Source organism: Sturnus vulgaris, chromosome 2 (genome assembly GCF_052056855.1).
Source record: "Sturnus vulgaris isolate bStuVul1 chromosome 2, bStuVul1.hap1, whole genome shotgun sequence".
Taxonomy (NCBI): domain Eukaryota; kingdom Metazoa; phylum Chordata; class Aves; order Passeriformes; family Sturnidae; genus Sturnus; species Sturnus vulgaris.
Window position 1 is genome coordinate 31,758,192 of NC_142244.1, and position 27,054 is coordinate 31,785,245.

The 27,054-nt window shown below is 51.3% G+C and overlaps 2 protein-coding genes across 4 annotated transcripts; both read left to right on the plus strand.

Annotated features, from left to right (window-relative positions):
* The first annotated feature begins 7,575 nt into the window (after positions 1-7,575).
* On the plus strand, positions 7,576-13,940 carry GPR162 (G protein-coupled receptor 162). Of its 3 annotated transcripts, XM_088159080.1 has the most exons (6): positions 7,686-7,710; positions 8,691-8,793; positions 9,418-11,168; positions 11,967-12,156; positions 12,720-12,871; positions 13,037-13,940. In XM_088159080.1, exons 3-6 carry the CDS (start codon positions 10,329-10,331, stop codon positions 13,562-13,564), a joined length of 1,710 nt encoding a protein of 569 aa, XP_088015206.1. In that variant the 5' UTR covers positions 7,686-7,710; positions 8,691-8,793; positions 9,418-10,328; the 3' UTR covers positions 13,565-13,940. The 3 variants fall into 3 exon arrangements, with proteins under 3 accessions (XP_014739734.1, XP_088015206.1, XP_088015207.1); XM_014884248.2 differs by lacking the exon at positions 8,691-8,793 and having other exon boundaries at positions 7,576-7,710; XM_088159081.1 differs by lacking the exon at positions 7,686-7,710 and having other exon boundaries at positions 8,690-8,793.
* A 1,001-nt stretch (positions 13,941-14,941) lies between these two features.
* On the plus strand, positions 14,942-25,698 carry P3H3 (prolyl 3-hydroxylase 3). Its single transcript, XM_014884255.2, has 15 exons — positions 14,942-15,352; positions 15,963-16,115; positions 16,735-16,921; positions 17,038-17,169; positions 18,024-18,157; positions 18,441-18,530; positions 18,847-18,899; positions 19,079-19,137; positions 20,297-20,421; positions 20,538-20,633; positions 21,621-21,771; positions 21,943-22,060; positions 24,122-24,197; positions 24,613-24,753; positions 25,007-25,698. Exons 1-15 carry the CDS (start codon positions 14,942-14,944, stop codon positions 25,217-25,219), a joined length of 2,139 nt encoding a protein of 712 aa, XP_014739741.2. The 3' UTR covers positions 25,220-25,698.
* Positions 25,699-27,054: the final 1,356 nt, after the last annotated feature.

Genomic DNA, 27,054 nt, shown 5'->3' on the forward strand with positions numbered 1-27,054 from the left:
TACTGACAGACAAGAGACAGGCGGCACCAACGGCACAGGCAACACCTGTGAGCCGGGGGAAATCCTCCACCACACAACCCCTGGATGGGGACACAGCCCAGGCAGCTGTGGCAGCAGGTGTGGGCCCCACTGGTGTCAGGCCTGTTTCTCCACCCTTCTTGGGGAAGATGAAAATGGAAAACCTTATAAATATGATTGCTGGCAAGAGATTTTGAGAATATGGAAACTATAAGCGAGATTGAAATGAAAGCCATCTTTGAGAGACCAAACCTTAGTTACTGAACAACTAGAAACCAGCAGTATGGCCAGCTGAAAGTAATCTCCTCCTGATTGAACAATTCCCTCTGCTTGCAGACAGGTCCAAGGAGCAGAGAAGACCCTACTAGCTTGGTAAAGAGAGTCCAAAGAGTAGCTTTTAGGGTTTAAAATGTAACACAGTATGGTAATGTAGTGATTCTTATAGGCTGTATGTAAATGCTATAGGATTTGTATCTTGTATTAGATTGGTTAGTGAAAATTAGAATATTCAACACAGAAGAAAATTTATTGTATTGTAAGGGGAACCTCGCTCTCTTACCACTCTTTCCTCTCTGATGCTCTTGCTTTTACTCTCTTACTTTGTACCTCTTATCCCTTGCTCTCTCTTTACTCTCTTTACTCTTGCCCTCCTGCTCTTACAGGCCTGCTCTGAGCTGCGAGTGGCAGCTCCAAGCAGGGCCCTTTTACCCACCCCCTATGCAATAAACTACAAATTCCAACACCTGGCTTTAGAGATCTCTCCATCAGTCCCGACTGTGCAGACCCGTGGCTCCTACACACCCTCATCCTCACTCAAATAGGAGTGACAAAGGCCCACACTGACATCACTTTCCTTCCCATAGCTTTTGCTTGCATGCACACGACTACATTAATTTTGGAAAAGCCTTGGTCCATATCCTGGTGCATGCAGTTGCTCCTTCTGCTCCTGCTCCTGTTCTTGAACTGCCAGCATACTTTGGGAGCCAGTTGTGGCCCATGGATCTGCTAAACAAGGCATCATCATGGCTTAAGGACAGGTCCATTTTAGGAGCTGTATGTGGGAAAATGAGCGCAAAGTCAGTGGTGGTCTGTGTAATGGTCATGCCAAACTGCTTGGCACAGTCCCCTCAATAAAATCTACCCCTGTTTCTGCAGTTCAGACTCTTCACCTTAAATAACTGCTTGAGTACCCAAATCAGCTCCTTTTTTCACTCACATGGGTATCTGGAGCAGAGAGATTATCCTGTACCACCTGATACCTGGATGGGACAAAAAATCAGGCTGAGTGAACATCTGTTGGGAGCTCCTTTAGCACTGCCACCATCTCCAGCAGTTCAGATGCTTACCTGAGGTTCTGACAGCTGAACCAACCACCTCTGTACCAAAAAACACCAGCCTTGACTTTTTCAGCAAGAGAATCAGCCTGACAATAAAAGACTAAGCTAATAGGGCTTATTAAAAACCTTGTGTCCCAGTTTCAGCCAGCGTAGAGCTAATTTCTTCTCAGCACAGGGTCCATCAAACCTGGCCTGTCCAGGATAAAATACATGGGTAGCAGACAATGCCAGCACTGGTGGCTTGGAGAACATGGAGGTGCCTGAGCTGCCTGACAGCTGTCAAAGCCAGGATGCAGCTCTCCTCTGTTCCAGAGGCTGGAAGAGGCAGACAGACTCCTCACAAGTGACCAAAGGTTCTGTCCCCACACACAGCTGGGACCCACCTGCAAAGAGCACTCAGGCTCACACTTCCTCCATCAGTGCAGAAGGTGCCTCTGTCTGCTTCCAGGTGGCCTGGTTAGCACGACAGCAGATGTGATGGTGCCACTGGGATGCCTGTAAGCACACATCCGCATCCACAGATGCACAGCTTCCAGTTCTCCCATCTGCATGAGTGTAACAAAAATGATAGGCCTTCCTCAACACTGCACAATTCCTCAGTGGGTCTCCTGATCTCAGAAGTTGTGACCCTGCCCTACTCTACTTGAAGCTCATCTGCAAGCACAAACCACTGTAGGCTCTAATCTTATAAATCTCTCTTTTTTGGCAGCTCTCCTGTCTGTCTTTTCATATGATGACCTCCTTTGTTCCCTAGATGCACGGACTGCCCTGATTGAGAGAAAAGTCATTCACAGAGTCAGTCTTAGTTAGGCTTTGCTTTCCATCTGAGTGCAATACTGAAAGCTTCAATGTGGGCTTCAAGGCAGCACGGAGGTAGAGAGATTCAAACCAGATAAAAACAAGCTTGTGCAAAACATGTCAAGGTAGATGAGTCCCCAGCTGGAATGGAATGCAGTTACATCTTGCCCAAGCCAGGACTTTACAGGCTGTCTTGCATGTATCCTGGTCCTCCTTCTCAGGAAGTGTTGAGGACTTCTCTCTTTGCTAGGTGTGACAAGCGTGCATCTACACTATGCAATGGAACTAACACCTCTGCATGACACAAACCACAACAATAAACAACCCTGCAAAGCAGCAAGCACAATGACAAACTTATTTTATCATGTGGTGACAGCTCATCAGAGTAGCCCTGAGATGATGGCATACATGGCGATACTTAGAAAATGACACTGTCAGCAAGAGCTCTGTGTAATCATGTGGAAATACCACAGAAATCATGAGTTTGGAAAAGTATGTGAAGTGCTGATTTTTCCTATTACGTCAGTCTTCCTGGTACTACTGTTCCCCGTGTTTCTGGGCTGCAGAAGGGGAAAAGGACATGCTTCAGACCTTCGGACCCACCTCCAATGCATGGCCCTCGGTCAGAATCCACAGACCTCCTTGCTCCAGCAGAGGGAGGAGGTTGGACACAGCTGAGGATATACTGCCCTGTCCAGTTCTGCTGAGCTAGAAACACACGGGCTGAAATAACCCCGTCCCACAGCGCTACTTCCCCAGCCCCTCCTGCTTCCCAGTTTATTTCTGCCCTTTGAGTGCAACGTGAGGCGGTGATTTGGTGGATGCTGTCAGCCCGGATCTGCCGAGGCGATCCATGTGACTCATGCTCCCCGCAGGCTCTGCAGCAAAGCATTCGCATCCCTCAGCCTTCAGAGCCAAATGACCCTGTGTGTTTCTCTGCATGTTCCCAAGGTCTAGAAGGGAAAAAGCTGTGCACTTCAGCCTCTTCTAATTTCTTTTTATCTCAAGGATGGGAAGAGGGGGGAGGGGAGAGGAAGGGCAGTATTCAGTGTCCATTTGAATGGCTGATCACCCAGCCTAAAGCAGCTGCAGAGAAAGAGTAGCTTCCATCCACTCTTCTCAAGGTGAGGGTATAGTTGACTCTTCCAAGATGCTCAGCTCTGGACTGGTTTCCTTTCTGAGAGTATTCCCAAGTGTGCATTTCCTAGGAGGAAGCTCAGGGTTTGTAAGTGCACTCACCTCTGAGCAACACCTCCAAACCACAGCCTTTGCCTCATGGATGTCAGCATCCTTCCTTGGCATCCTCCCCGAAGAAGCCTTTGGCTCTCCTTCTGTTCATTTTCCAGCCAGCTTGGCCAAGTCTTAGAGGTACTTCCAGATTTGGAGAATCAAGGAACAACAGAATAAGAGGTGGTGGCAAAGATTGCCTCACTGGCAAGGCATCAAAAAGGAAGAAAGAAGAAACCCCAGCTCCTCAATGCTTCAGCACCAGCTGGCTCGTGTCAAGGTGCCTGTTTCAGGCTCCAGTGCTGGGAAGTCCCTCCTCTGAGCTTGTCTGTGTGCTGTGTGGAGATGAGGCTCTGGAGGTGAACAGTGATGCTGGCTGTGTGAGGACCGTGGATCCAGAGAGGCCAGCGCACCACCCGAAACAACGGAGGGAGCCAGAGAGCTTCCCTGGCAGGGGCCACCTGCATTCAGCATCTCAGCAGGGCTCCTGAAAGGCCAGACTATTTTTAAATTAAATTATTGTTCTAGCCTTGGGAAACCCCAAACATACCTAGAGAAGCTAGAGGTAAAACAAAAATTGCAATTCAGTGTTACAAATTTAAAGCAAAGAAGTAATTTCAGCTCCTTCCAGATATTGTGGGTTCCCAGACTAATGATTCAAGAGCTCCTAATTATCTTTTCTGTGTATGAGAACAAACAAGTAAGTGTTTGGTAATTTTGGAAAGCAGCATAATTAAATTCTGAAATGACAGTTTTACATCTTTTACAGACTGGAATTCACTGAGCTGGGATATCAGTGATGCCACAAGAGCAAGAGGAATGAAAAAGGGGTCCCTAACACTCAGAAGAGAAGAACACACAAACATTACACTGGATGGAAAGGGGGGGTGGGGAAAAGCAGGAGGACATACACACCTCTGCAAAATAGCATGCTGCATCACAACATCATATATTTGACAAAGCTGGCAATTCCTTTTCTCATGATAAATATAGTATACAAATATTTATGTACGTGACAGAGGAAAAAAATTTTTGAGGGTGCCCAGCTGTGTAAGTAAAAACATTCAGTGGTAAACAGGCATCCACAAGTCCAAATCCTAGTTTATACATTGTGAACCCTAAATATTTCTGTGAAGCTCATAACCAGCACTAGTCATCTGTCCCTTGATGAGAGCTATTATCAATTGCTCATTTTGCAGATGAAATATCCGAGAAATCTCCCTAACTCTGGCTGTACAGTGCTAGAAATAGAACCTAAGGTTTGGATATGACAAATTTACATTGCAGTCGCTGTCATTGGAGGGAGAATGCTTGGCTGGATTCTTGTTAGCCATTAACCACACCCTGCTCAGAGAGCCAGGAAGGATGCCAGGAAACCTGCTTGCAAGCACACCAATGTAGCCTCACAGGAGGCTGTATAAGCCGTGTTGGGGCTCTGAGGGTGGATTTAATTGCATCCATGATCTGTGAGAAACATATGAACCTCCCATGGTCCCTATCAAAGTCCTGAGTAAGAGCTGCAAACCATCAAAACCCTGTGAAGTGCATTTGGCTGTTTTGTAAATGCTTCTGCTTTTAGGATTCTGCTGTTTGTTCCTTGGTTAATGAGCTCTGCTCCTTTAAGGATCCAAGGTACCTCTGGGAAGTGCATTTCCCTGGACCTGCAGAGCTGCTGTCCAGAAATAACTGATCTTTATGCAGTGAACTTTTCCAGAAACCATTTCATACCCCGACATTGTAACAGCTCTGTTTCTTCAGGCCCGGATGCCTTAGACTATTTTAGTGAGCTGAGACTTCAGGCAGCAGGTTGCTGGTCGGAGTACAGCCTGACTCTGCAGGAATTAAAAATTGCTCCCAGCTGTGTGAGTCCTCCTAAGAGACGAGTCTTGGGAGAGGGGTGGGTCACACTTCTAGCCTGGACTTCCTAGCTGCAAAAGGAACCCTGCACTGTGAGGCTTCAGGATTTCCAGGGGTGAGTATTGGTGCTCCTTTGCAGGTGCATTGTCAATATGCAGCATATTCACAGTTGCAATGCCCTTCTTATGAAAACCAGTGAAACCAGATGTCTGGAAATCTTTAAAATACATTTAGATGACATGGATGGACAAGCATCTGCTTGGAGTGTGACAGCCCTAGGGTAAGAGTTCTTCTTCTGACAGAGTTTGTTCCGCTTCACAGTAAATCTTCAATTTTTTGCTTTCATTCAAAGTAATAACCCAGACTAATTTGCAAACACAAGAAGCTTCTTTGAGACTGGAGGACTGCTCCCATCCAGCTCTGCTCACCAATCTCGTCAGGTGTAGCCTAAGCCATGAAGAGATGCTGGGCTTCAGCTTGGCCCTTCCTATGTGGAGAGGAGGCAGGCAGACAGTACAGAAAGTGCTGGAAGCTTGGTTTGCTGCTTCCCTGAGAGAACACGAGGATTTATTCACCCACACAAGCAGGCTAACAACTCCTGCTAAGCAGACTCAACTTCTGAATCAGAAGAGGATGGTGATGTGGAAGCTATCACATTAAGTAATTCATACAAATGACACAATTGAAGTCGCACAAATGTTTACATTTGTGGATACAGATCTTCTCACTTCAAGGCATAAACCTCCCACAAATGACACAGGTTGAAAAGTGACAGAGGGGGCCCATTACTGTCCCTTCTCACATCTTTGGCTCCTGCTGTTGCTGGACTGGCCACTGAGTTGAACCACCTCAAGACTGTGGGAGTTCCTCACGCCAAAGAATAGCCAGATCATGGCAGCATTGTCACCACTTGTCTTCCTCAAAATTATCTCTTATCACCTGCCTGACACAAAGCTGGATCTATTCTAATGGTTCCACTGTCTCCAAAACAGACCTCACAACAGCTACTACAATGCAAGTCTCTTTTTTACCTCTGGAACTGCCTTCGCTGCTGCCCCTGGGCCTGAGAACCAGCAGTACCTCCAGCTTTTTTTCTCAGGAGTCTCTCTCTCTGCTGATCCTACAAATCTCAGACCAAATTCCTCGCTATGTAAGACATTTGGGGTCAGCTCAGCCAATACTGAGAATGAGAAATTAAATCTGCCCTGTCAGCAGGGTGATAAAACTGAGTAGATCCTGGATCTGTAGGTCCACTTTAGCAAACAGGGTGATGAAGCAGGAGCAGATCTGTAGAGGGAAACAGCTGATGACAAAGACTTTTTGGCCACACTGTAAATGTCTGGGGATTTACTTCAGACTAGCCCTAGCCCAAAGCAAAGCTGAATTCTCACAATGGTCAGAGCACATTTGCTGCACATCTTGCAGGTCCTTTCCCCCAAATTGTTCATGTTCTCCTGATCCAAACTGAGGTGCTAATGCAGCTGCACCTTAACTGTCCACCAGCATGGACTCCTATCCCAATTCTGATGGAGGAAAGGAGCACAGAGATACTGGCAGACAACAGGCCCTAAAACGAATGAAGACAAGGAAGATATTGGTGCCTTCACTTCAGTAGCAAGATGGGTAACAGGAAAATGAGATGTCTATTGCCTTGTGAAGACTTTCTAGCCAGGATCGCCCTGACTGAGGTGACACACCTGGAGGGGTAAGATTTACTCCTCTGACATGACCAAACCATTCCTCTGAGCGCTACTCTCACTCTTTCTCCTATCCTCTCTTCCCCCTTTCCCCTGTCTGTAGGACGACGCTTGTTGGTTGGCGATGGAAGAGGCCACCACAGCAGCTGTGCAAACTGAGGCACCCTGGGCATCCAATGCCCTGGGCACCTTGCCCTCCAAGCACCCTTTGCAGCATCAGCTCTTTGGCTTTCCCCTCGCTTTGCACCCACCCTCCCCACGTCTCCTACGGCCTGGGTGCCTCCTCATATCCTCTTTGGGAAAGGGAGCCGGTGCCTTCTTGTCCCGCCAGTGGCACTGCGGGGTCGGCCCGTGTGTCCCGTGGGGCAGGAGGGCTGCACACGACGGGGAGCCGCCGTGCCTGGGCCATGGCAAGCGCGGCTCCGGGAGCACGGCCGGGCGCAGCCCGCCCCGTCGCCTCGGCCCGTCGGGAGCAGCGCAGGGGCCGGTGCCGGGGCCGGTGCCGGGGCGGCGGCTCCCGCGCCCGTCCGCCCGTCCCGCCCCCTGGCTGCTTGGCCCGGCGGTGCTCCCGCCGCCGTCCCCCGCCGGCGCTCCCCGCCCCTCGCTCCTCGCCGAGCCCCGCCCGGCGGTGGCCGGAGCGCGGGGCCGGGGCGGCTGCCTGCGGCGGCCGGAGCTGCGGCGGCGGCGGCCGGGGCCGGGGGCCGGCACAGCCGGGCAGAGGCGCGCACAGCCGCGCGGGGCGCCCGTCGCCATGGCAGCGCTTGCTCCGGCGAGAGGTAAGATGGGTCCCCCCGGCCCCAGCCGCCGCCGCCGCGATCGGCCCCCGCTCCGCCGCCCGCGGCCCCCGCGCTCCGCCGGGCGCAGCGCGGCGCCGCCGCCGGGCACGGCCGCGCCCCGGGGCGCCCCGCGGGCTCCGCGGCCCCCGCCCAGCCCAGCCCAGCCCAGCCCCGGCCGAGCCGCTGCGCTCCGCCGCCGCCGGGCGAGGCTCGGGGCGGCCGGTCCCCCGCCGTGCCCGGGCTGCCGAGCGGGGGGCGAAGGGAGAGGGCGGCGGGGCAGCGGCGCGCCTCGGCCCGGCCGGCCGCGTCTCCCGGCACCCCGGCTTTCCGCGCGCTTCTTTGCAATCATTCTGGGTCACCTTCCCCTCCGAGCCCACTCCCTCGCCTCCCCCTGCATCAGCAGCCCCGCCAGCGTCTCCTGTGCTCTTCCCCCGCTGGTGGGATGGGCGGTGGGCGCACCCAGGGAGCGCGGCCAGGTGAGGACGGGTTTCCCCGACCTGCGTTAGTTCTGGGGCACTCCGGTCTCCGCGAGCGGGAGGACCACAGCTTGAAGCAGAATTGGACCCCAAAGCCAGCACAAGCAGAAGGATTCCAGCCTCATCGAGGGATCAGTGTGGGCCACCAGAAGAAGTTGGGTGGGAAGGGTGGTGGAAGGAGATGCTGCAAGGAAATTGGTTCCCCTGGGATTATCAGAGACGGGTAGTTCTGTAACTGTCTCCAGAGGCCACAGGCCTAACTGCAGGCGTGGTGGTACTGGGGGGGAAAAAGATGAAACACAGTAGAATGGGGGCATCGCCAATCCAGTCATGGCAAACTGCTCCAAGCAGAGAGGAAAGGAGGCAAAGCCTCAGGTGGTCACAGAGAGGATGAGAAAATAGGGAGAAGCAGAAAGAATAGGGGGATGGGAACTGATCCACTAGCTCAGGCTTGGGTACTGATCCATCCACATAGAGATTAAGTTTACATCTGCTCTGGTCAAGGCACAGAGCAGGCCTGCACCTTCCTCGAATGTACTGCTCGGGTGTCCCCTGTGGATGAAGACAGAGAAGGGGGTCTGAGCTGGTAGGACCAGGGAAGGCAAAGGTAAGTAGTCTCAGGTATAGGTTAGTAGTCTTGTTCCCTGGGTTTGTGACTGGGGGGGTCTCTGGGGACCAGAACTCCTCCAGCAGAAACATGTGGCTGAAAGACCTGTGTGCCAAGAATATGGAATGGCAGGGTACTATTGGAATGGTGGAATGCTGCCATGGATGGGACAGGATGGGAGCAGCAGGTTAAAAACCAGATCATTGGCAGAGAGAAGCTGAGGTCTAAAGACTCTGGGAGCTGTGGGAGCTGTACAGCTGAAACAAGAGGTGTAGTAGCACATGCATGGGGATGGCAGGGCTGGAATTGCAAGAATCCAGATCAGACCTTCCACACCAGAAATGGCATTAATAACACTTTGGGTGGTCAGCCTAGGACTGGAAGGGCAGGGAACATGGTGTGTCTCAGCACCACTGGATTGAGTTGGTGGGAACCAGAGTCCAGCCTGAGCTGTGCAGGGACTGGTGCAAATTTGGTTTTTCTGTTCCATGAAAGACACAGGGAATGCTCCACACTGTCTAAATCATGACAAGGTGTTAGTGTGGGCAAGGAGAGAGAGAGAGGGAGAGATCTGGGAAGATAGAATGATCTTAAATTACTTTTTCTCTTCCCTCTCTTCTACAGTGAAACTCATGCCCTGAATCTCCAAGGGAACCTTTGAAAAGGATCTTCCCCTCCATGACATCTCCTTATTGTTTGCCAGCTGTGCCCTGTGCAGGAAAGCTTTGAAGACCAGTAAAAAGAGCACAGCAAAAAGGACAATGTAGTGAGAGTGCAGTGAGGTCTTGGGTAGGGAGCCCTTTGAAATTTGTTTCTCAGCCTTCCCTCTTTGTTGATAGCTCTGACAGCCTTGGCAGGAACCTCTACCTGGCATTTGGTGAGAGGGGAATTACCAGTGTATGCACCACCCCCACTTTTTCGTCAGGACCTTTGCTCTTTATCCTGTCATCTCTGAAACTCTTGCCTAGCTCTTCATTTCCTAGGACCCTGGGAAGCAGGCACTTGCTTCTGCCAAACTGTTTGGAGTCCCTAGAAGTCCCTGTTTGTGTGTGGCCTTCACCAGTCTCAGCAGAAGGTGGTCTCTGAGTCAGAAGGTGTTCGGCGGGCACATGAAGTAAGGAGAGCTTTTTATTTGGAAGAAGAGTGGAGGAGAGTGATGTAATAGATGGGGAGGAAAAAAAAAAAGTGAGCCCAAGTGAGTGAGGGAAGAAGCACTGGCAAGTGTTCATGAGAGAGAAAAAAGGTGGAAGAAAGAAAAAGAAAGAACGAGGGAAAAAACCAGATGAATAAGTTAGAGCAAGGGAAAGAAATATAATCGAATAGGAGGGAAAGGGAAGACTGGAAGCGAGACAGAGTTGACGGCTGTTCTGCCTGGCACCTGATGGCAATGCCTTGAGAAATCCTTCCAGCGTGCAAACAACTCACATTGCAGCAGCAGATGAGGAGAGACGTGGCTCTCCCAGTGCAGAGTCCCACTCACCCTCCTACAAAATCCCAGCAGCAGAGGCAGGGTACAGTCTAGCAGGGGTGGCAGCATGGGGGACTCTGAATCAGAGTCCACCTTGCACAACAACTCACTGTGGTGGCTGGCATGTGGGATGTTAGCTCTGTTGGCCAACTCTTGGATCATCCTCAGCATCACGGCCAAACAACAGAAACACAAGCCTCTGGAGCTGCTGCTATGCTTCCTTGCTGGCACACACATCCTTATGGCAGCAGTACCCCTCACCACCTATGCCGTGGTGCAGCTGCGGCGCGAGTCCTCTGACTACGACTGGAATGAAAGCATCTGCAAGGTCTTTGTCTCCACGTACTACACCCTGGCACTGGCCACCTGCTTCACCGTGGCCTCCCTTTCCTACCACCGGATGTGGATGGTGAGGTGGCCGGTCAACTACCGCCTGAGCAACGCCAAGAAGCAGGCTCTGCACGCAGTCATGGGGATCTGGATGGTGTCATTCATCCTCTCCACCCTGCCCTCTATCGGCTGGCACAACAATGGCGAGCGCTACTATGCCCGTGGCTGCCAGTTCATTGTCAGCAAAATAGGGCTGGGCTTCGGTGTCTGCTTTAGCCTCCTGCTGCTCGGAGGAATCGTCATGGGCTTGGTGTGCGTGGGTATCACCTTCTACCAAACCCTGTGGGCACACAGAAGACGCCGGCGGTGCCACCATCAGAGAGCGGAAGAAGCGTCATCCTGCTCTTCATCAGCACACACCACTTTCAATGTGCCGGCAATTGTGGTGGAGGATGTACGAGGCAAAAGGAGGTCTTCACTGGACGGCTCCGAGTCAGCCAAGACCTCCTTGCAGATGACCAACCTCATAAGCGCCATTGTGTTCCTGTATGACACGCTCACTGGGGTGCCTATCTTGGTAAGCATCCAGTTCTCCCTTTCCCTTCAGATTCTGCAGTTAAACCAGATTTGCTTTTCTCTCGAGTTTCAGAGAAAGATCTCTCCTGTCCCACCAACCGCAGAACTGCCGCATCTGAATCTGTGTTATTCTGAGCGGTGGTTTTAAAAAGATTGCAGTAATTCTCTCATCCTTCTGCAGCAGCATTTTCTTAAGTCTAAGCCTGGGGAATACACACCACACAGCTAAAACCACTGTGCAAGTTCTAAGTGGCTAAGAAGAGAAGAAATTATTCTGCAAACTTACTTGTGAAAACAATGAGATTTCTATTGCTCCAGTTTGCTTCTGGAGAACTGATACACCAGCTTTAACAGCTGATACATCCAGTTGTCTTTTTCTTTCTGCTTGTATGGCTGTAGGTGGCATTCAGGTTTTGGCTAGCCGATCGATTCTGTGCAAAATTGGAGAGCTAGAGAAGTTCTCAAAAAGAACCCTTAAAAGAGGAGAGGCTGAGTCACAGATTTTTTTTTCCCAGTGGCTGTGTCCTTTGTTAGCACCTATTTAGCTCCAGCTGGTAATGAGCACAGGAAGAAGGGATGCTAGCACCAGGTCTCACGTTAGAGATATGACAGCTTGGAATATGGTCCAGCAAACCTGGGGCAAGACCCCAGGAGCAGTTTTTCAAAGAGACACAGAGTAATTACTTGATGAACCCTTTAGAGACTGATTATATTCTGCTACAGAACTGATTTGTGTTACCTTTGTCCCTTGATTCCTACTTCTGTCTCGTTGGCATTGTTGCTTTTTCTTACCTTAAAGGTCGTGAGTTTTTTCAGCCTGCGCTATGATACGGCCCCCACCTGGATGGTTCTGGCTGTGCTCTGGTGTTCCATGGTGCAGACCTTGCTGCTCCCCTCTTTCATCTGGTCCTGCGAGCGCTACCGAGCAGATCTCCGCACCGTGTGGGAACAGTGTGTGGCTATCATGTCTGAGGAAGACACAGAGGATGGTAAGCTCCTCACCTGACCACAGTCACCTTTCTTCACTAACCAACCTCCCCAAAAGACTACAGAGGAAAGAGGGGGTCTTTGGGAAAAGGATCTTGTGGTGTTGTGGGCGGCTCGGTGATATTCATGTTATAGTTTGGGGTCAGCAGCCATGAGAAAATTTATGCTGTACAGAGGCTCTGCCACTCACTTGCAGCCTTAGGACTAGCATTCATGAAACATAAGCGCAACATCCTCCTCACTAGTTGCAAGCAGAGATACATTGTGTGTGGCTGCCAAACCACAACCAAAGTGACATGCTGGGCCTCAGCCCAGCTCGCTGATCCAAGGGTCCCAAGACCTGGCAGTGAGCGAGTCAAAGACAAGACAGAAAAAATAGGGCACTGTCTGGGTGCTTTAGTGCTGCTGCAAGCAGAAAGACGAAGTCCTTGTTCAGAGGTGAGCCCTGAGGGCTGCAAGTAGGGCAGCACAAGTCAGATAAGCATCAGGATGGTGTCCAGGTGCCCTGATAATGCCCCGCTTGTGAGTGAAAAGCGTTGACTGCTGTTCTCGTCTTTGCCAACAGATGGTGTGTGTGATGATTATGGTGATGGCAGGATCTGCAAAGTGAGATTCGATGCGAACGGCGCTGCAGCTGCAAAGCGGGACTCCCGGGACATCAAGCTGCTGCCCATGCACCACATGTTGTTGCCCCAGGACAAAGTGCACTACCTGCAGGTGAGCCGAGAGCTAGCGGGGCAGCCCCACAACCCACTTCCTTCTCTGTCAATTTCCCACGCCTTTGTGTCCTCTTGACTCTCTTCTCTGAGAAAACCGCAGCTACTCCCTTCCTGTTCTGATTCTTCAAGTCTTCCATCACCTGCCCCCTTCTCTGTTTTCCAGGTCCCTATCTCACGCAGAATGTCACATGATGAGACTAACATCTTCTCCGCCCACCGCTCTGCTCCATCCTTCCTACACAAGTGGTCTTCATCTGACGACATCCGCATTTCCACCCCCCGCAAGCCTGGGGGCCCTGGTTTCTTGCCTCCCCAGCTGCATGACTACCAGCACCGCCGGCGGCCCCCAGAAGATGAGCTGACGACCCTACGGCAATTTTTGGAGGGGGGGCTGTTGCCCCGGGGCTCCAGCTCCAGCACCTGCTTCTTCCGAGATGAGATCACCACGTTCATTGACGAGACGCCACAACCCACCCCAGCCTGCAGCCCACGACACTCTCGTCTCCTGCTTGCATCACGGCGCGACCGCCGCCTCTCCCTCGGCAGCAGGGAGGAGGAGAATTCCGACCGGCCACGGCGCTGCTCCGTTCTTGGCAATGAAGTCTGGCATCTGCAGGACGGAGAGCAGGCGCCATGTGAAAGGACCCTAGAGGCCTCCGAGCCACAGACCTGCCAGGACCCCAAACTATGAGAGATAGCATCAAAAACATTCAGTGCCATCACAGTTTTTAAATAAAACTCCAAGCATTCCCTTTGTCCCGGGACCCGATCACTAATTTGCATTCTCATCTTTCTCGCCAGCAGGCAGAAAACACGGCACCCATGCTGGTGGGGGAAAAGAAGTGGAAAAAAAGTGGAAAAAGAAGGGGAAAAAGAAGGGAGCACAACGGACGGACGGACAGACAGCCTGTGCCTGCTCTCAGGTTACAAACACATCCACCGCTGCCACCACCACTTGGCACCCTTACCAGTCCTGTCCTTTTGTGAACTCCACCCTCGCATCCGCTCTGCCCTAAGAGACAAGACAGGCGCAGAATGGTATTAAAATTCTATATTTGGAGTGTCAATCGTGTGTCTGTTTTTAAAATACTATATTAGTAATAATTTTGTTTCCATAGAAACAAAATGATTGGCCCGATGTTTAATGAAGCTTCACAGGCTTCTAGAAAGGAAATGCAGAATGTGCGAGGATCCTTTCCTCCCTCTTCATCCTTTCTTGTCAGTTCCTCTGAAAGGCAACAGATGCTTAGCCGCGGAGAAAAGGGAGTGATGCCCTTAGATGAGTTGTCATGGGAGACTGGGTGAAAGGTCTTCTGTCCATTTCACAGTCGTGCTAAGCAGGAGAGGCCTTAGGTTTCTAACACTGCTCAGCAAAAGGTTTTGCTTTGAGGCAGCTCTAGGCTTGGAGAGAATTAAATTCTCTCCAAGAAGACCCTGACCCTTAATATTTCACCAGTGCAGACTGTTGATTCCAGTGCAGACTTTGTGTAAAACTTCAGATAGCCTGAACTTCTCAGCCAAACAGGAAAGCTGACAGAGGCTTCTGGGGGAAGGCCCCCTCAACTGCCCCCACCGTCGGAGCTGGGAGTGGTGAGGTCTGGAGCAGGCTCCTGCCCCAGACACAGCTCTTGTCAGTGTGTGCGAGATGGACCTTCTGGCTGGTGCTGGCTGTAGTTCCAGCCATGGGAAGTGTCAGAGGAGAGGGAGATAGGTAACCCTTCAGCCCCAAAGCAGTTGTCCATGTGATGGGAGTATGAAGTGTCCAAGCGTGACTCCAAGGAGAGGCCTCGTTGGAGGCGTTTGAGTGACCCACGCCAAGGGGAGGGTTCGCGCTGGGGCGGCCGCCCGGACCAGGGGCCACGTCAGACACCGGGAGCGGCAGCAGCCCCGGGAGCCCCCGAGGCAGCGGCGGCTCTCGGCCGGCACAGCAGGACCCGGGCCGAGCCTGCCCGCCCACCGCGGCCCCGGACCGGCACCGCCCACAGGGTGGGCCGAGCCCGGGGCCCGCCAGGACGCCCGCCCGGCCCGGACCCCTTCTCCTCTTCCTCCGTCGTCTCCTGCCGGAGCCATGGCCTCGCTGCTGTGCCTCAGCCTGCTCGCCGCCGCTGCGGCCGCCACGTCGCCGGGCCGGCTGGTGCCGTTCGACCTGCTGTACGCGGACGGGGTGCGGGCGTACCTGGCGCGGGACTGGGCTCGGGCGGCCGAGCTGCTGCAGCGAGCCCTGCACAGCTACGCGGGGCTGCGGGCGGCCCGCCGCGCCTGCCGCGCCGCCTGCGCCCGCCAAGAGCCCTTCCCCGGCGGGCCCGGGCGCTGGGAGGCCGCGCTGCTCGGGCCGGTGCTGCAGCGAGCCGGGTGCCTGCAGCGCTGCCTGGGGCGGCGGCTGCGCCCCGCGCCCTCCGCGCACCGCGCCAGCCGCGCCGTGCGCCGCGACTTCGAGCGCAGGGAGCCCTACAACTACCTCCAGGTGGCCTTCTTCCAGGTGGGCACCGGCCCCGGGGCGGGCTCGCCGCAGCGGGGTGGGAGCTGCCGCCTCCGGGGGTGCTGTCACGCACGGCAGGGGGCCGGCGTGGCGCGGCTCTCCTGGAGCGTCGCCGGGCAGCCGAGGGGGTGAACGCCTTCCCCGCAGCCTCCAGAAGAGACAACCGAGAGGGAACCTTACTGATGCGCATAAATATCTGCAAGGGAGTTGCCAAGGGAATGGAGCCAGGTTCTTCTCACTGGTGCCAGCCACTACAAGAGGCAACAGGCAGAAACTGGTGCGCAGGAAGTTCCACCTTTAGGTGGAATATTAGGAAGAATTTTACTATGCGGGTGACCGTGCACTGGAACAGATTGCCCGGAGCAGTTGTGGAATCTCCCTCACCGGAGACATTCCAAAACCATCTGGATGCAATCTGCTGCCATGTGCTGTGGGACGACCCTGCTTGTGCAGGGAGGTTGGAGCAGATGACCCACTGCGGTCTCTTCCAGTCTGAGCTATGGTGTAATTCTGTGATTCTGTGAACCTGGGAAACAGCTGGAGTGAGGGGTGGGTGTGAAGAGCAGAGACCTGCAGGGGTGTGACAGGCACTGCTACCTTTTCTCCACAGTTGAAGAAGCTGGATCAGGCTGTGTCTGCCGCTCACACCTTCTTCGTCGCTAATCCCCAGCACCTCCAAATGCGGGAGGACATCGAGAAGTACCGGCGTATGTCAGGGGTGAAGTCAGACAGCTTCCAGGACCTGGAGGCCATGCCACACTGGGTGAGGGCTCAGTGCAGAGCCACACATGAGCAACTCTTACTCCACCCTGGGGACCGATCTGGGACCCTGATCTCTTCCCACACAAAGGCCATGGCTTGAGACATGGCTCCCATACACAGAATCATAGATAGGTTTAGTCTTGAAGGGACCTTTAATGATCCCCTAATACAAGTCCCCTGCCATAGGCAGGGATGCCTTCCACTAGATCAGGTTGTTCAAAGCCACACAGTCATCATAAAAGTATCTTATCTCCAACCCAAAAAATATTTTATCTTCCACCAAAACTCTTTTTCAGTTTAATACCGTTGCCCCTTGTTCTGTCACTAAAGGCCTTGGTCAAAAGTCTTGCTCAGACCCCTTTGTGTCTGCAGGGCTGCAGGAAGCTCTCCCTGCAGCCCTCTCTTCAAGGTGAGGAACAAGCCACTGCAAGTGTGGCAGAGAGACTTTTTGATGACAGTTACTTGGCTTAAGTCTAGGATTTGTTGTCACTGCGTGGTTGACTGTGCACGAGCAGGCAGGGCCCTATATGTCAGCATCACCCTGTGAGCAACTCAGAAGTCTCAAGGCATCCTTTGGTGTCACCCACACTAATGAAGGAACCTGGATCTGTCCTTCACAGGAAGCGTATGAGACTGGCGTGCAGCACTATGATGCAGATGAGTACCTGCAGGCTGTGGCCAGGCTGGAGGAGTCACTCTCAGAGGCCCTGTCAGCACTGGAAGAATGTCGTGCCCTGTGTGAAGGGCCTTGGGAGGATGAGGATGAGGAGGAGAAAATGCAGCCTGGCCTGTATGAAGCCATTGCAGGTAGTGTTAGAGGCATGGAGGATTGGGTCTTCCCCACACTGTGCACATCCCATCTCCCAGCACTCCTGTCTGGAAAAAGTGTGACCTACTGCCTTTCTTGCTCCTGTCTCTTGCAGCCCATTATATTCAGGTTTTGAAGTGCAGGCAGCAGTGCGTCTTGGAAATTGCCACAAAGCCAGGGAGAATTTCTGCCACAGAAGATTTCTTACCCTCTCATCTTGATTTACTGCAGTTTGCCTACAGCCAGGGTGAGCAGAGCCACAGACCAGTATGCTGTGGCACACCTACACTTGCCCTTTGCCTCTGATCCTGCAGGGCAGCTTGTCGTGGGGAAAAGTGGGCACACTGACCTGAGCTCTACTTCTCTTTGCCCCCTGTTCCCAGAACCTCTCTTCAAGTCTGTGGCCACCTTGGGAGGTGTCCTTTGTGGTCTTCTTCAGTTTCATTGCCCAGGTTCTGTGATGTGAGGCTGTTCCTGTGTCTTTCCTCCAGCACACTTTTTCAGGACCTTGTTCCACCTGTTTGCTGAGTGTTCTATACCCTCCTTTTCAGTACATGGCTCCAGACCAGGCTCCCACTTCCTGCTTTGAGGGTACCCATGCATCTCACCCCAGCGGCGGTGTTCCTTCTGAGGCAGCTCTGCCTGCCCTCGCTGAACTGATGGCCTGTCGTGACACTGGTCATCCTGTCACTGTCACTTTCACGCATCTCTCAGCCCTTCTTGTGCATACCCCTGCTCCTCCCCATGCTGACCCAACTGTTTCTTATTTCTTCTGTCAGAGCACTGGTAAAACTTGTATCAAAGCAGCTGCTAGACCCCTCATCTCATCTGTTGCATGAGGGAAGTGGGACCATCTCTCTTAGAGAACATACTTACTTTTAATCTGTTTCTTCTAAACCAGCTCCCAATAAGTACTAAAGGCATGCTTGTTCTGTACCGGGTTCATTCCCATTGTTGGGTGGAGGCAGGGGTTGATGTGTACTTGGTGTAAGGCCAGCTGCCAGGTCCTGACAGGGACACTGGGTGCTGCTGGCCTGTACACATTCGCTGCTCAAGCCTTTCAGAGACATGTGTGTTTGTTGTTTTCTCTCCCTGCCCAAGTTGGGAACCAGACACTGGCTGCTGAATGTGCTGCCTCCTACTTGCTCTTTTATCCCACGGATGAGCCCATGTTGGAGAAAATGAAACAGTATCGCACAGAACTGGGAGAGGACGCAGCTGTCACAGCCAGACAGGTAGTTACAGATCCAGGTCTGTCCTTTTTGGTCCTCCTCTCTCCCACAGGACAGGATCGCAGTCCAAGAGACAGAAAACGAAAGGTGATTCACTGCAGATATGTGCCAAGGCCAGGACTGAAGAAACTGGAGTTTACTTCTATTCTGTCACAGTCAGTGTCCCTTCAGGACAAGAACGAGCTTTAATTGTGCACAGCAGTGTGGTGGGGCAGGCTGCTGCCCTGGACAGGGATGGGGTTGTCGCTTGTGAGGTGGTTGTTTGACAGTCTATTTGCTTCCACAGAGTATTCAGCATTATGTGCAGAGATCTTTGATGGAGAAGAAGTTGATTTATTATGCAGTGGAGCATCTGGGAGAAACTTTTAATGACCCTGTAGGTATCTTCTAAATCTTGCTGCGTGGTTTCACCGTGGTTCACTATCACAGTTGTCAGAATTCACTTTAGTAGGCCATGATCCAGAAAGGATCAGATGCTGATGAGAAGGACCCCAAAGTCCTTATGTGGTGGATCTTTAAGGCCTTTCTGCTGCTCCAGGACTGAAGCTAATTTGAAATTGCTGCTGTAACCATATGCATTGGCTCAATTTGTCTGTCCTGAGAAGTCAGCCACAGTGGTTGATCTGATACTCACTGGAGAAGCAGTGCAAGGTTTTTTGTGTACTAAACCACCTGTGGTTTTTTTCCTACAGGATCTTTGGACTCCAGATGAGCTGATTCCTGAAGACCTAAAGCAGAAATACAGGTAAGATTGGGCACATCTGCTAGGACTGCAATATAAGTAGGGGTGGTACAAGGAACAGTAATACATAGAGAAATGGGCACAAAAGGAACTGGAAAGATGTGAAATGCTACTACAGAGGAGGGTTGGGCATAGCTCTTTGTACTGACAGCCCTGGTCTCTGTTTTTCCCTTGCTCCCGAGAGAGGATCAGGAGAAGCAAAAGCGGGAAACTCTGGATGTGGAAGAGAGGGAGAAGAGGGGTGAGTAAAAGAGCTTGAAAGAGGTCTTGGATGCAGTTAGCCAGGTTTAATCAGGCTAAAGGCTGTCTTCCAACCTCAGACATTTGAATGCAAGCATAGATGTAGACTGACTTGAATGGCTCAGCAAGTCTTCTCACTCTTCTTTTCTTCCTCTTGGATGCATGTGTAATCTTGAACAATCTCACTGCATACATCTCTGGCATGCGAACTCAAAGGGCACAGTGGCTGGAGAAGCTGAGAACAGCCTGAGTGTGTGACAAACCTGTGGACTGCAGATCTCTGTTCAGTGTGACAGGAGTGTCTACACCAAGCCTGGTTCAGCTCCACCAGCCCAGCTTCAATCAACATTTTTCTGAAAGGGACGTGAAGGGAGAGGCCAGGAAATGGAAACTGGAAGCAGACAATGTAGCTTGGGCAAGTCTTTCCCTGAAAAACAGAAGTCCAAAGGGTTTGTGGCTGAATGATACAATCTGCAGTGCAGTCTTGTGTTCTTGCTGGTCCCCTATTACTGTGTGTGGATACAGAGCCTCTTGGAGGGCTCTGTCGTGGAGTCTTTGCTTAAAATGACCCCAAGTGGTTCCCTGGTGTGGCACATGTGAGAGCAGAGCCTTCTAAGGGCCTGAGTCCCTTGGCATTCCTCATCATCCAGAGGTCAGAGGGGGTGGGAAAAAAGGCCAAAGATCAAAAAGCTAAATAATCAGCTAATATCCAGTGCTTCTCTTTGGGGATGAAGAAAGCAGAAAGATTCACCAGAGATGATTCTGGGATAAGATGTTGATGAAAGATGATTGAAAGGAGGGTTGATGGAGGTGTTTACCTGCTTCTTTTCTCCAGAGCCTTACTCCAGTAGGCTGGATCTGTTCTGCTGCTGCAATCCACAGTGCACTCAACTTCCCCCAGCTCCCTGCTGCTCTCCCAGCAAGTCCCAAGTCTCTGCTGGCTCCTGAAGCACGCGCTGTAGGCCAGCTTCCCCAGCTGGTGCTCTGGTTCCCCTGAAGCATGTGAGGGGTCTGTGAGGAGCAGGCACTTCTGGGGAACTGTCCTGTCTTCTCAGAGAATGTATAGTGTCTCTCCACTTCCTTATCCAGGCTGGGGGTTGGTGTCTGAGGGATTCTTGTCCAAAGCTTGCTCATGCCTGTCTGTGCTTGCTCCTCAACAGGCCCTCTGCCTTTTGAGGGTATTGCTGTCACAATGGATTCCCAGCAGATGAATGGAACCCAGAGGGTTGTGTTCGACAGAGTGCTGACAGAGTCTGAGTGTAAGGACCTTCTCCGACTGACAAAGGTGAGGCCAGGATCCTGTAAGAACTCCTGTGTGTGTACTTTCCTCCTCGGCAGGCAGGGCAGTAGGGTTTCCATGGAGAAGGTGGCAGCCTAATGCATGTCGTCCTTCTGTTCCAGGCTGCAGGGGAAGCAGGAGATGGATACCGGGCAAGACGGTCACCTCACACCCCACATGAGAGATTTGAAGGGTTGACTGTTTTGAAGGCCGTGCAGGTAAAATGCATCTGTGAGTCTGCTGCCTTCTTAATTGTCCAGAAAGAGAGTTTGCCACCTGAGTGTTTTCTTCTGTGAATTGCCCTCTGGGTGGTGTCATGAGTGTGCTGTCTCCCTCACAGCACTTGTGGTCTCCTCTGACCTGCTTCCTCCTCAGTCACGTTCAGGGATATTGTACATGGAGGGCTTGACAAGTGCTTTCTCTTCTGTGAGGCAGGGTTTTGGGACTGCTTGTCCCTGTGAGGTAGCCTTACAGACATGCTTTGTTTAGAGTTGGAGAATAAATTAAGGTAGAAGGAACCTATTGAGATCTCTAATCTGACCTCCAGCTTGCAGCATGTCTAATTCCAAAGCTAGATGAAATCCCTCAATTCTTAGCATAGGCAAGTTCTGAACATCTCCGAGGGTGGAGATTCTCTAGCCTCTCTGGGCACCTTTTTGGGTGCTGTACCAGTCTTGTGAGGGTGAAATTTTTCTTCATACCTAGCCAAAATTTCCCTTGCTGCAGCTTTTGTCTGCTGCCTCTTTTCAGTATGTCTCTCTGAGGAGACGCTGTCTCCATCTCATCTCTAATCCCCTTTTAGGCAACAAGAGGCTGTACTTAGATGTTCATTTGGCCTTCTCTTCTCTAGACTGAAGAAAGCCTCTTTTTCTTTTGGCCTCTTTTTCTAAGTCTTGTGTTCCAACATTCCTGCCGTCTTAGGACTCTTCATTCAAGACTCACTTCAGTCTCCTAGTATCTCTTGTGTAGTGGGAGACCCAGGATGATGAAGCTTTCCAGATGTGGCTTCATGGGCCAAGGAGAAGGAAATAATTGCTGTGCTGTACAATTGTACTCCTGAGTTATATTTAAATGAGAAAATGTGTTCTTTTCTTGCGTGAGTGACCACAGGGCTTTATAAAGGTCTCTTCTTCTGTGCTGTGTACGTGTATAATTTCTTAGAATGCCTTTGTAAGTATTGTAACAGACTTGTTTTTCACTTGTAGCTGGCCCAAAATGGGGACGTGGAATGGAGAGACGCCAAACTGCTTCTGCAGGCTAGTGAGAAATCTCGGAAAATCATAGAGTCCTATTTTACTCCTGGAAAAAAACTCCATTTTTCATTCACACACCTTGTGTGTCGCAGAGCTGTAGATGGTAAAGAGCCTTTCATCCTGCTAGTCCCTGTCTCCCAGAGAGTCTCCTCACTCCCAGCCATGTGCTCTCAGGAGACCATGCTCCCTTTATTCTCTTTTTCTTTTCCCTTTCTCTCTGCTTTATTCTTTGTTGAAACTGAAAATGCCCATATTCCTTTTCACATATTTTCAGGGGAACAGGAAGGTCGCATGGATCTTAGTCATCCCGTCCATGCTGATAATTGTCTCTTGGATCCTGAGGGGCAAGAGTGCTGGAAAGAACCTCCTGCCTATGTGTACAGGGACTACAGGTAAGAGCACCAGCATTAGATCATGTGAAGATATCCCTGGCCCCATCAGAGGATGAGCTTAGCTTATAGAAACTGGGTGATGGTTGGCTCAAAGCCATCCAGGACTGTATCATCAGGCAGAAGGCTGCATCAGCATCTTCAGAACAAAGTGTGAAACACCTTCTCTAGACTGGGAAGGCCTGCCCTTTTTCCCTCCTTGCTTGGCACAGCCAGCTTTAACAGAGAGCAGAATGGGGCTGGGAGGCTGCACAGATTAAAACTATGATATCAAACTCTTAGCTTGTGGGTCTACCACAGTACCACAGTCAGCTGCCAGCGTTTTGAGAGGCTGTTTCTCATAATCGAGTTCCATCTTTTACAGAATTCTGTGAATTACAGGAAAGGGATAGTCAAGCTCCTTGAATTCCTTTTGTTTGAGCAGTCAGTGTACTTCAGTGACTATTCTCTCAAGATTCACTGCAAATACTTTGTATTGAGTTTTTCCATTCCACGTGAGAATTTATGTTTTTTCCAGCCTGTGGCTGGTTTTATTACTCTTCTGTGAAAGACTCTGAAATATTGTTTAATGGTGATGCCAGTTGTTGCACACGGCAGCCAGATGAGGTCAGTTCACTCCAGCTGATTCCTCCTACTTGCCATCTCATCCCTGAGCACCCAGAAATTTTACTTGTCTTTTCTTTGAATGGTAGCTGTATCCAGAGCAGAAATCTCTAAGCAGCTATGATGAGGGTATGGGACTTAGAGGGAATTCCATTATCATTGAGTTGTTTCCCTTCTGATACCAGCGTTTGGTATAACCAGATTGTAAAATTACCAGATTTGTCATGTAACTGATTAGATCTCTGTCCCTCCTGTGAGAAAGCTGTCCTGTCCCTTCACTGCTCCCTGGGTTCTCTGACTTCCACCTGAATGGATGGTAAAGTACCTTCCCAGAATCTATGTCACTGAGCTATTTTTGGGAGTATCCCTGTCCTCTTGCAGCTCGAGTTGTGACTGCCCAATCAGCTAAAGGGCTGAGCTCTTACAGTGTCCTTTTGAACGAAGTCCCTGTGTTCCAAACTTCCTGGATCTTTTCTGTGGATCTGCGCTATGGGCATTAATGATAATATTGAACAGGATTGGACCCAGGGGCACACGAGTTCCAGTGATGCTGCTCTAGGTGCACAGTGCTCCTTTGGGTGCCAGCAGTGCACTGGTCCCTGCGTGCTGTTCGTGCTCATCTTCACCTTCTCTTTTCGTTAGAAGTTTCCCCCATGGCACCACCTTTTACCAGAGTCCAAACTGCTGAGATTATGCATGTAGTGTTTCCTTGGAAAACCCACTATTTTTTCAAACGTGGTGTGAATAGCCCAATTTTAGTACCCCCATGTTACATTTTAAGACCATTTTCCATTTATTTCTTGTCCTCCAATTACCCTTCTCAGAAATGGAGTCTAAAGCCCTGCAGCCTATTGAGTTCAGGATAACACCTTTTATGCTTCAACCATTATCCCTACCTTCCTGTCCCTTTGGATGTGTGAGAACTGTCCTTGCTTTTCTCCACTCATGTCACCACCCTGGCTTCACAGCCCTATTAAAACCCTGTGGCAGAAGAGCTGCAACTTCCTACATGCACCAGTTCTCATTTTGATGATTCTAATTCTAATATTACCCTGAAATTCCTTGATTGTTAAGACATGGCTTTCTTTGCTGGTCAGTCTCCTCTTCCAGGAGTTGGATTATTCCCAACCTTGAAATATAAACAACGGGTTAGAAACAAGGTCTATCAAGCCCCAGGCATTGTCACAACAGTTCCACAGATGCACCCTGCAGGAGATTAAGAACAAACCAAAATAAAACGGGACAAGTGTGTAGAGCTAATTCCCTGGCATACTCTCCCAACCTCCTGTGGCTTGCAGCTCAGGGACTCCCCTGATCTAGGCACTGCTGTATTTGACACCCTCAGATGGATTCTCGGGCTAACTGGTCTACTTGCTTTAGAACCTGTGACAGGGAGTATGGGGAAGCACCTGGGAGGAATAAGCTTCACTGTATATACATACTTTTTCTTTTTGTCCACAGTGGCATTCTCTACCTCAATGATGACTTCCAAGGTGGGGGCCTTTTCTTCACTGAAATGGACACTGTGACTGTCACAGTAAGTCTGGGACTGGCCAAAAGAAGGGGGAGAGGGTGAGACAGTCTGGGCAGGAGGAAACTGGTTGGTTATTGGATCCCACCATTCCAAAGACAATCCAGTGTTGGTGCAGTGGCAGATTCAAATGGGGGCAGCTGAAGGCAAATTGAGGCAAATCTCAGACAGAGGAGAGTTTGACTCTTTCCTAGCTGAGATTTTCCAGGCTCTTCCAGTCTGTGGGTGTCTGTGACCTTTGTTGTCCCATTGATTCTCTCTGTCCCTCTCCAAAGCCTGGCTTGCTCACAGACTGGCTATCGATGCCTAGCAGCTCTCCGCTTTTCCATGTTCCCAGAGGCAGTGTCACCTCTGTAGAAGGACTGTGTACTCCAGAGCAGGGGTCTGCTGGCTTCACGGTCCCTTGTCTCTCTTCTGACAGGCTGAGGTACGTCCCAAGTGTGGGAGGCTGGTGGCCTTCAGCTCTGGCAAGGAGAACCCCCATGGCGTGTGGGCCGTGAGCCGCGGAAGGCGCTGCGCCATTGCCCTCTGGTACACGCACTCCCAGGAGCACACTGAGCAGGTGAAGGGCCATGCTGGAGAAACAAATACAAGTACCTCCAAGTGAGATCCAGTCCCACTGAGGAACAGCTTTTGGGCTTTCTCTTGGGGCAGGGCCTAGTGCAGCAGCTGGGGGTTGACAAGGTGTGTGGTGGAGGGTCCAGCCTGTCATGGGTCCTGCAAAGGGGGATTGGGCTCTGGAGCAGTTGGATGGATGTGTTTTGTTGAGACTCCAGCAGGGAGGATTCACATCATTTCTGTCTCCATGGCTGCAGGAACGGGTGAAGGCAGAGGAGCTGATGGAGCAGAGGGCTGTGGAGCAGGACCAGCCTGATGGAGATAAACATCAGGGAACTGATCGCAGCAGCAGATCCTCCTCGGCACCTCGTGCTCCCAGCCGTCCAAGCAAACCTGCAGATCAGAGACAGAAGCCTGGCTTGGACAGGAAGCAACACCCCAAGGTGCTACGGGCCAGAGATGAGTTCTGAGTGCTCAGGGCCCTGTGGACTGTCACACACCATGGCCTGGCAGGTCATGGGAGGACCGGGACCACAGAGGCCTGGAGCAGTGTATTAGAGTGGTAGAGCCGTAGTGATGGGGAGGGGTGCAGCTTTCTTCTCTGTGGTGTCCCAGCAGCTGAAAAACGGGAGAAGGGCACAGTGTGGAAGTCGGTGACACCAGGAACTTTCTTCACTGCCTCACCGTACTTGTCTCAGAAGTAAGAAGACAAGGTCTTTTCACCCCACTCCTCTCAGTGCCAACCTCTTGGCCATCCAGGGCTAAATCTGAGAGGGGGAGGAGGAGCCTGGGGTCTTTCTGTGTGATCTGTGTCACAGTCAGGAACTCAAAACTGAAGCCTTTGAATTTCCTAAGCACCTGCAAACTCCAGAACCTTGCAAAGTGACCTGAGACAGGACAGGTGAGGGACTGTGAATATATGAAATAAAAACCAAATGCTAGACACAGATATTGATGGGAGCTTGAGTCTGTATACCAGGGAGACCTGCACTCTCATTTCTGATTGAAATTTAGTTAACAAATGATGGGAGGGAATTGAGCTCTCAGTGAAAGATAACGAAGTATTTGCCCAGATGTCAGCTACTTCCAAAAAGGGAGAGCAAGAGAGAAAGTCAGCTGTGACGTGGCTAACATGGAAAGGGTGAGGAGTGCCTTTAAGAAAAAGCACTGTGCACTCATATTTCCCTGTAGCGAGACTTCTCTTTTTTTTTATTTTCATTTTTTCCCTCTCCATGCACTAAATTGTCCCTGAAAGCAGAAGAGAGATTTTGTTTATCATTTTCCACCCTGATAGAAAGACAATCTGCTGTCACTGCCCAGGGGATTAGTGTCCCGAGATGGGATTATATTGTAGCCAAATAGGAATTGAATGGGGTGGATATGGAGTATCTAAAAGAGCAGTGACCCTTTTCCTGGGAAGCATTAGAGCAAGAGATCAATCTGTGGTCATGACATACTCAAGCCTTGGTGAGTTGTGCATGGAGACCCCAAGTGCAGTTCAAGTGGAAGAAATCTGTAGAGCCAGGGCCAGTGGTGTAAGAGGTGGGTGGGTGTCACTGTTGGCACGGGGCCCCTGCTCCATGGAAAGGGAAGTCCTTCCTCAATCTGAATCCTGACACTTGTTAACACGCAGGCTGGGGAAACCTGTGTTGGCAGCCCTTTTTGCTTCCCATCCTCCCCAGGGTATCGGGAAGAAGTTTGATTGTGTGCATTTCGAATTCCCTCTCCCTGGTGAGGGGCCTGTTGCATCCCAGCACCCACAGGTCCATCCCTATGATTTGTGGGGAGTGCTGGGTGGTTCCTGTTTGATGAGGTCATGTTGGGCGGTGAGGGGCCAGTGTCCACATCTCTGCCTTGCTTTGCCCAAAGGTGGCCTGGGTGATTAGACTGATGGCATCCTGACGTCAGATGAGATCCGTTAAAAGGTATTTATCTCAGGCTTGGGCCAAAGCCGCGGGAGAGATTAAAAGAGATTGAGGCCAAGATAATCCCCTCGCAGCATCCCACTAAAGTGGCTGCCAAAAGGCATGCCACCAAATCTTTTGCCACCCATGGCCCCTGTGCCCAGTTCTGTTTTCCCCATCCAGAGAGCCCTGTTTGCAGCCGAGAGAGGGTGTGGTGGCCTTGCCATTGGTTTTCCCTTTGCAGGCCCTCTGTGGTGGCATCATCCCTCTTTCTGCCCTGCCTAGGACACAAGTGGCATGCTGTCCCTAGGAAAACAGGAATTCCTGTGACTGTGTGGTACAGCAAGCCCTGCCGTGGTGGTTGATAATCCTAGGCTGTTCTGGCTAATCTTCACTTTATT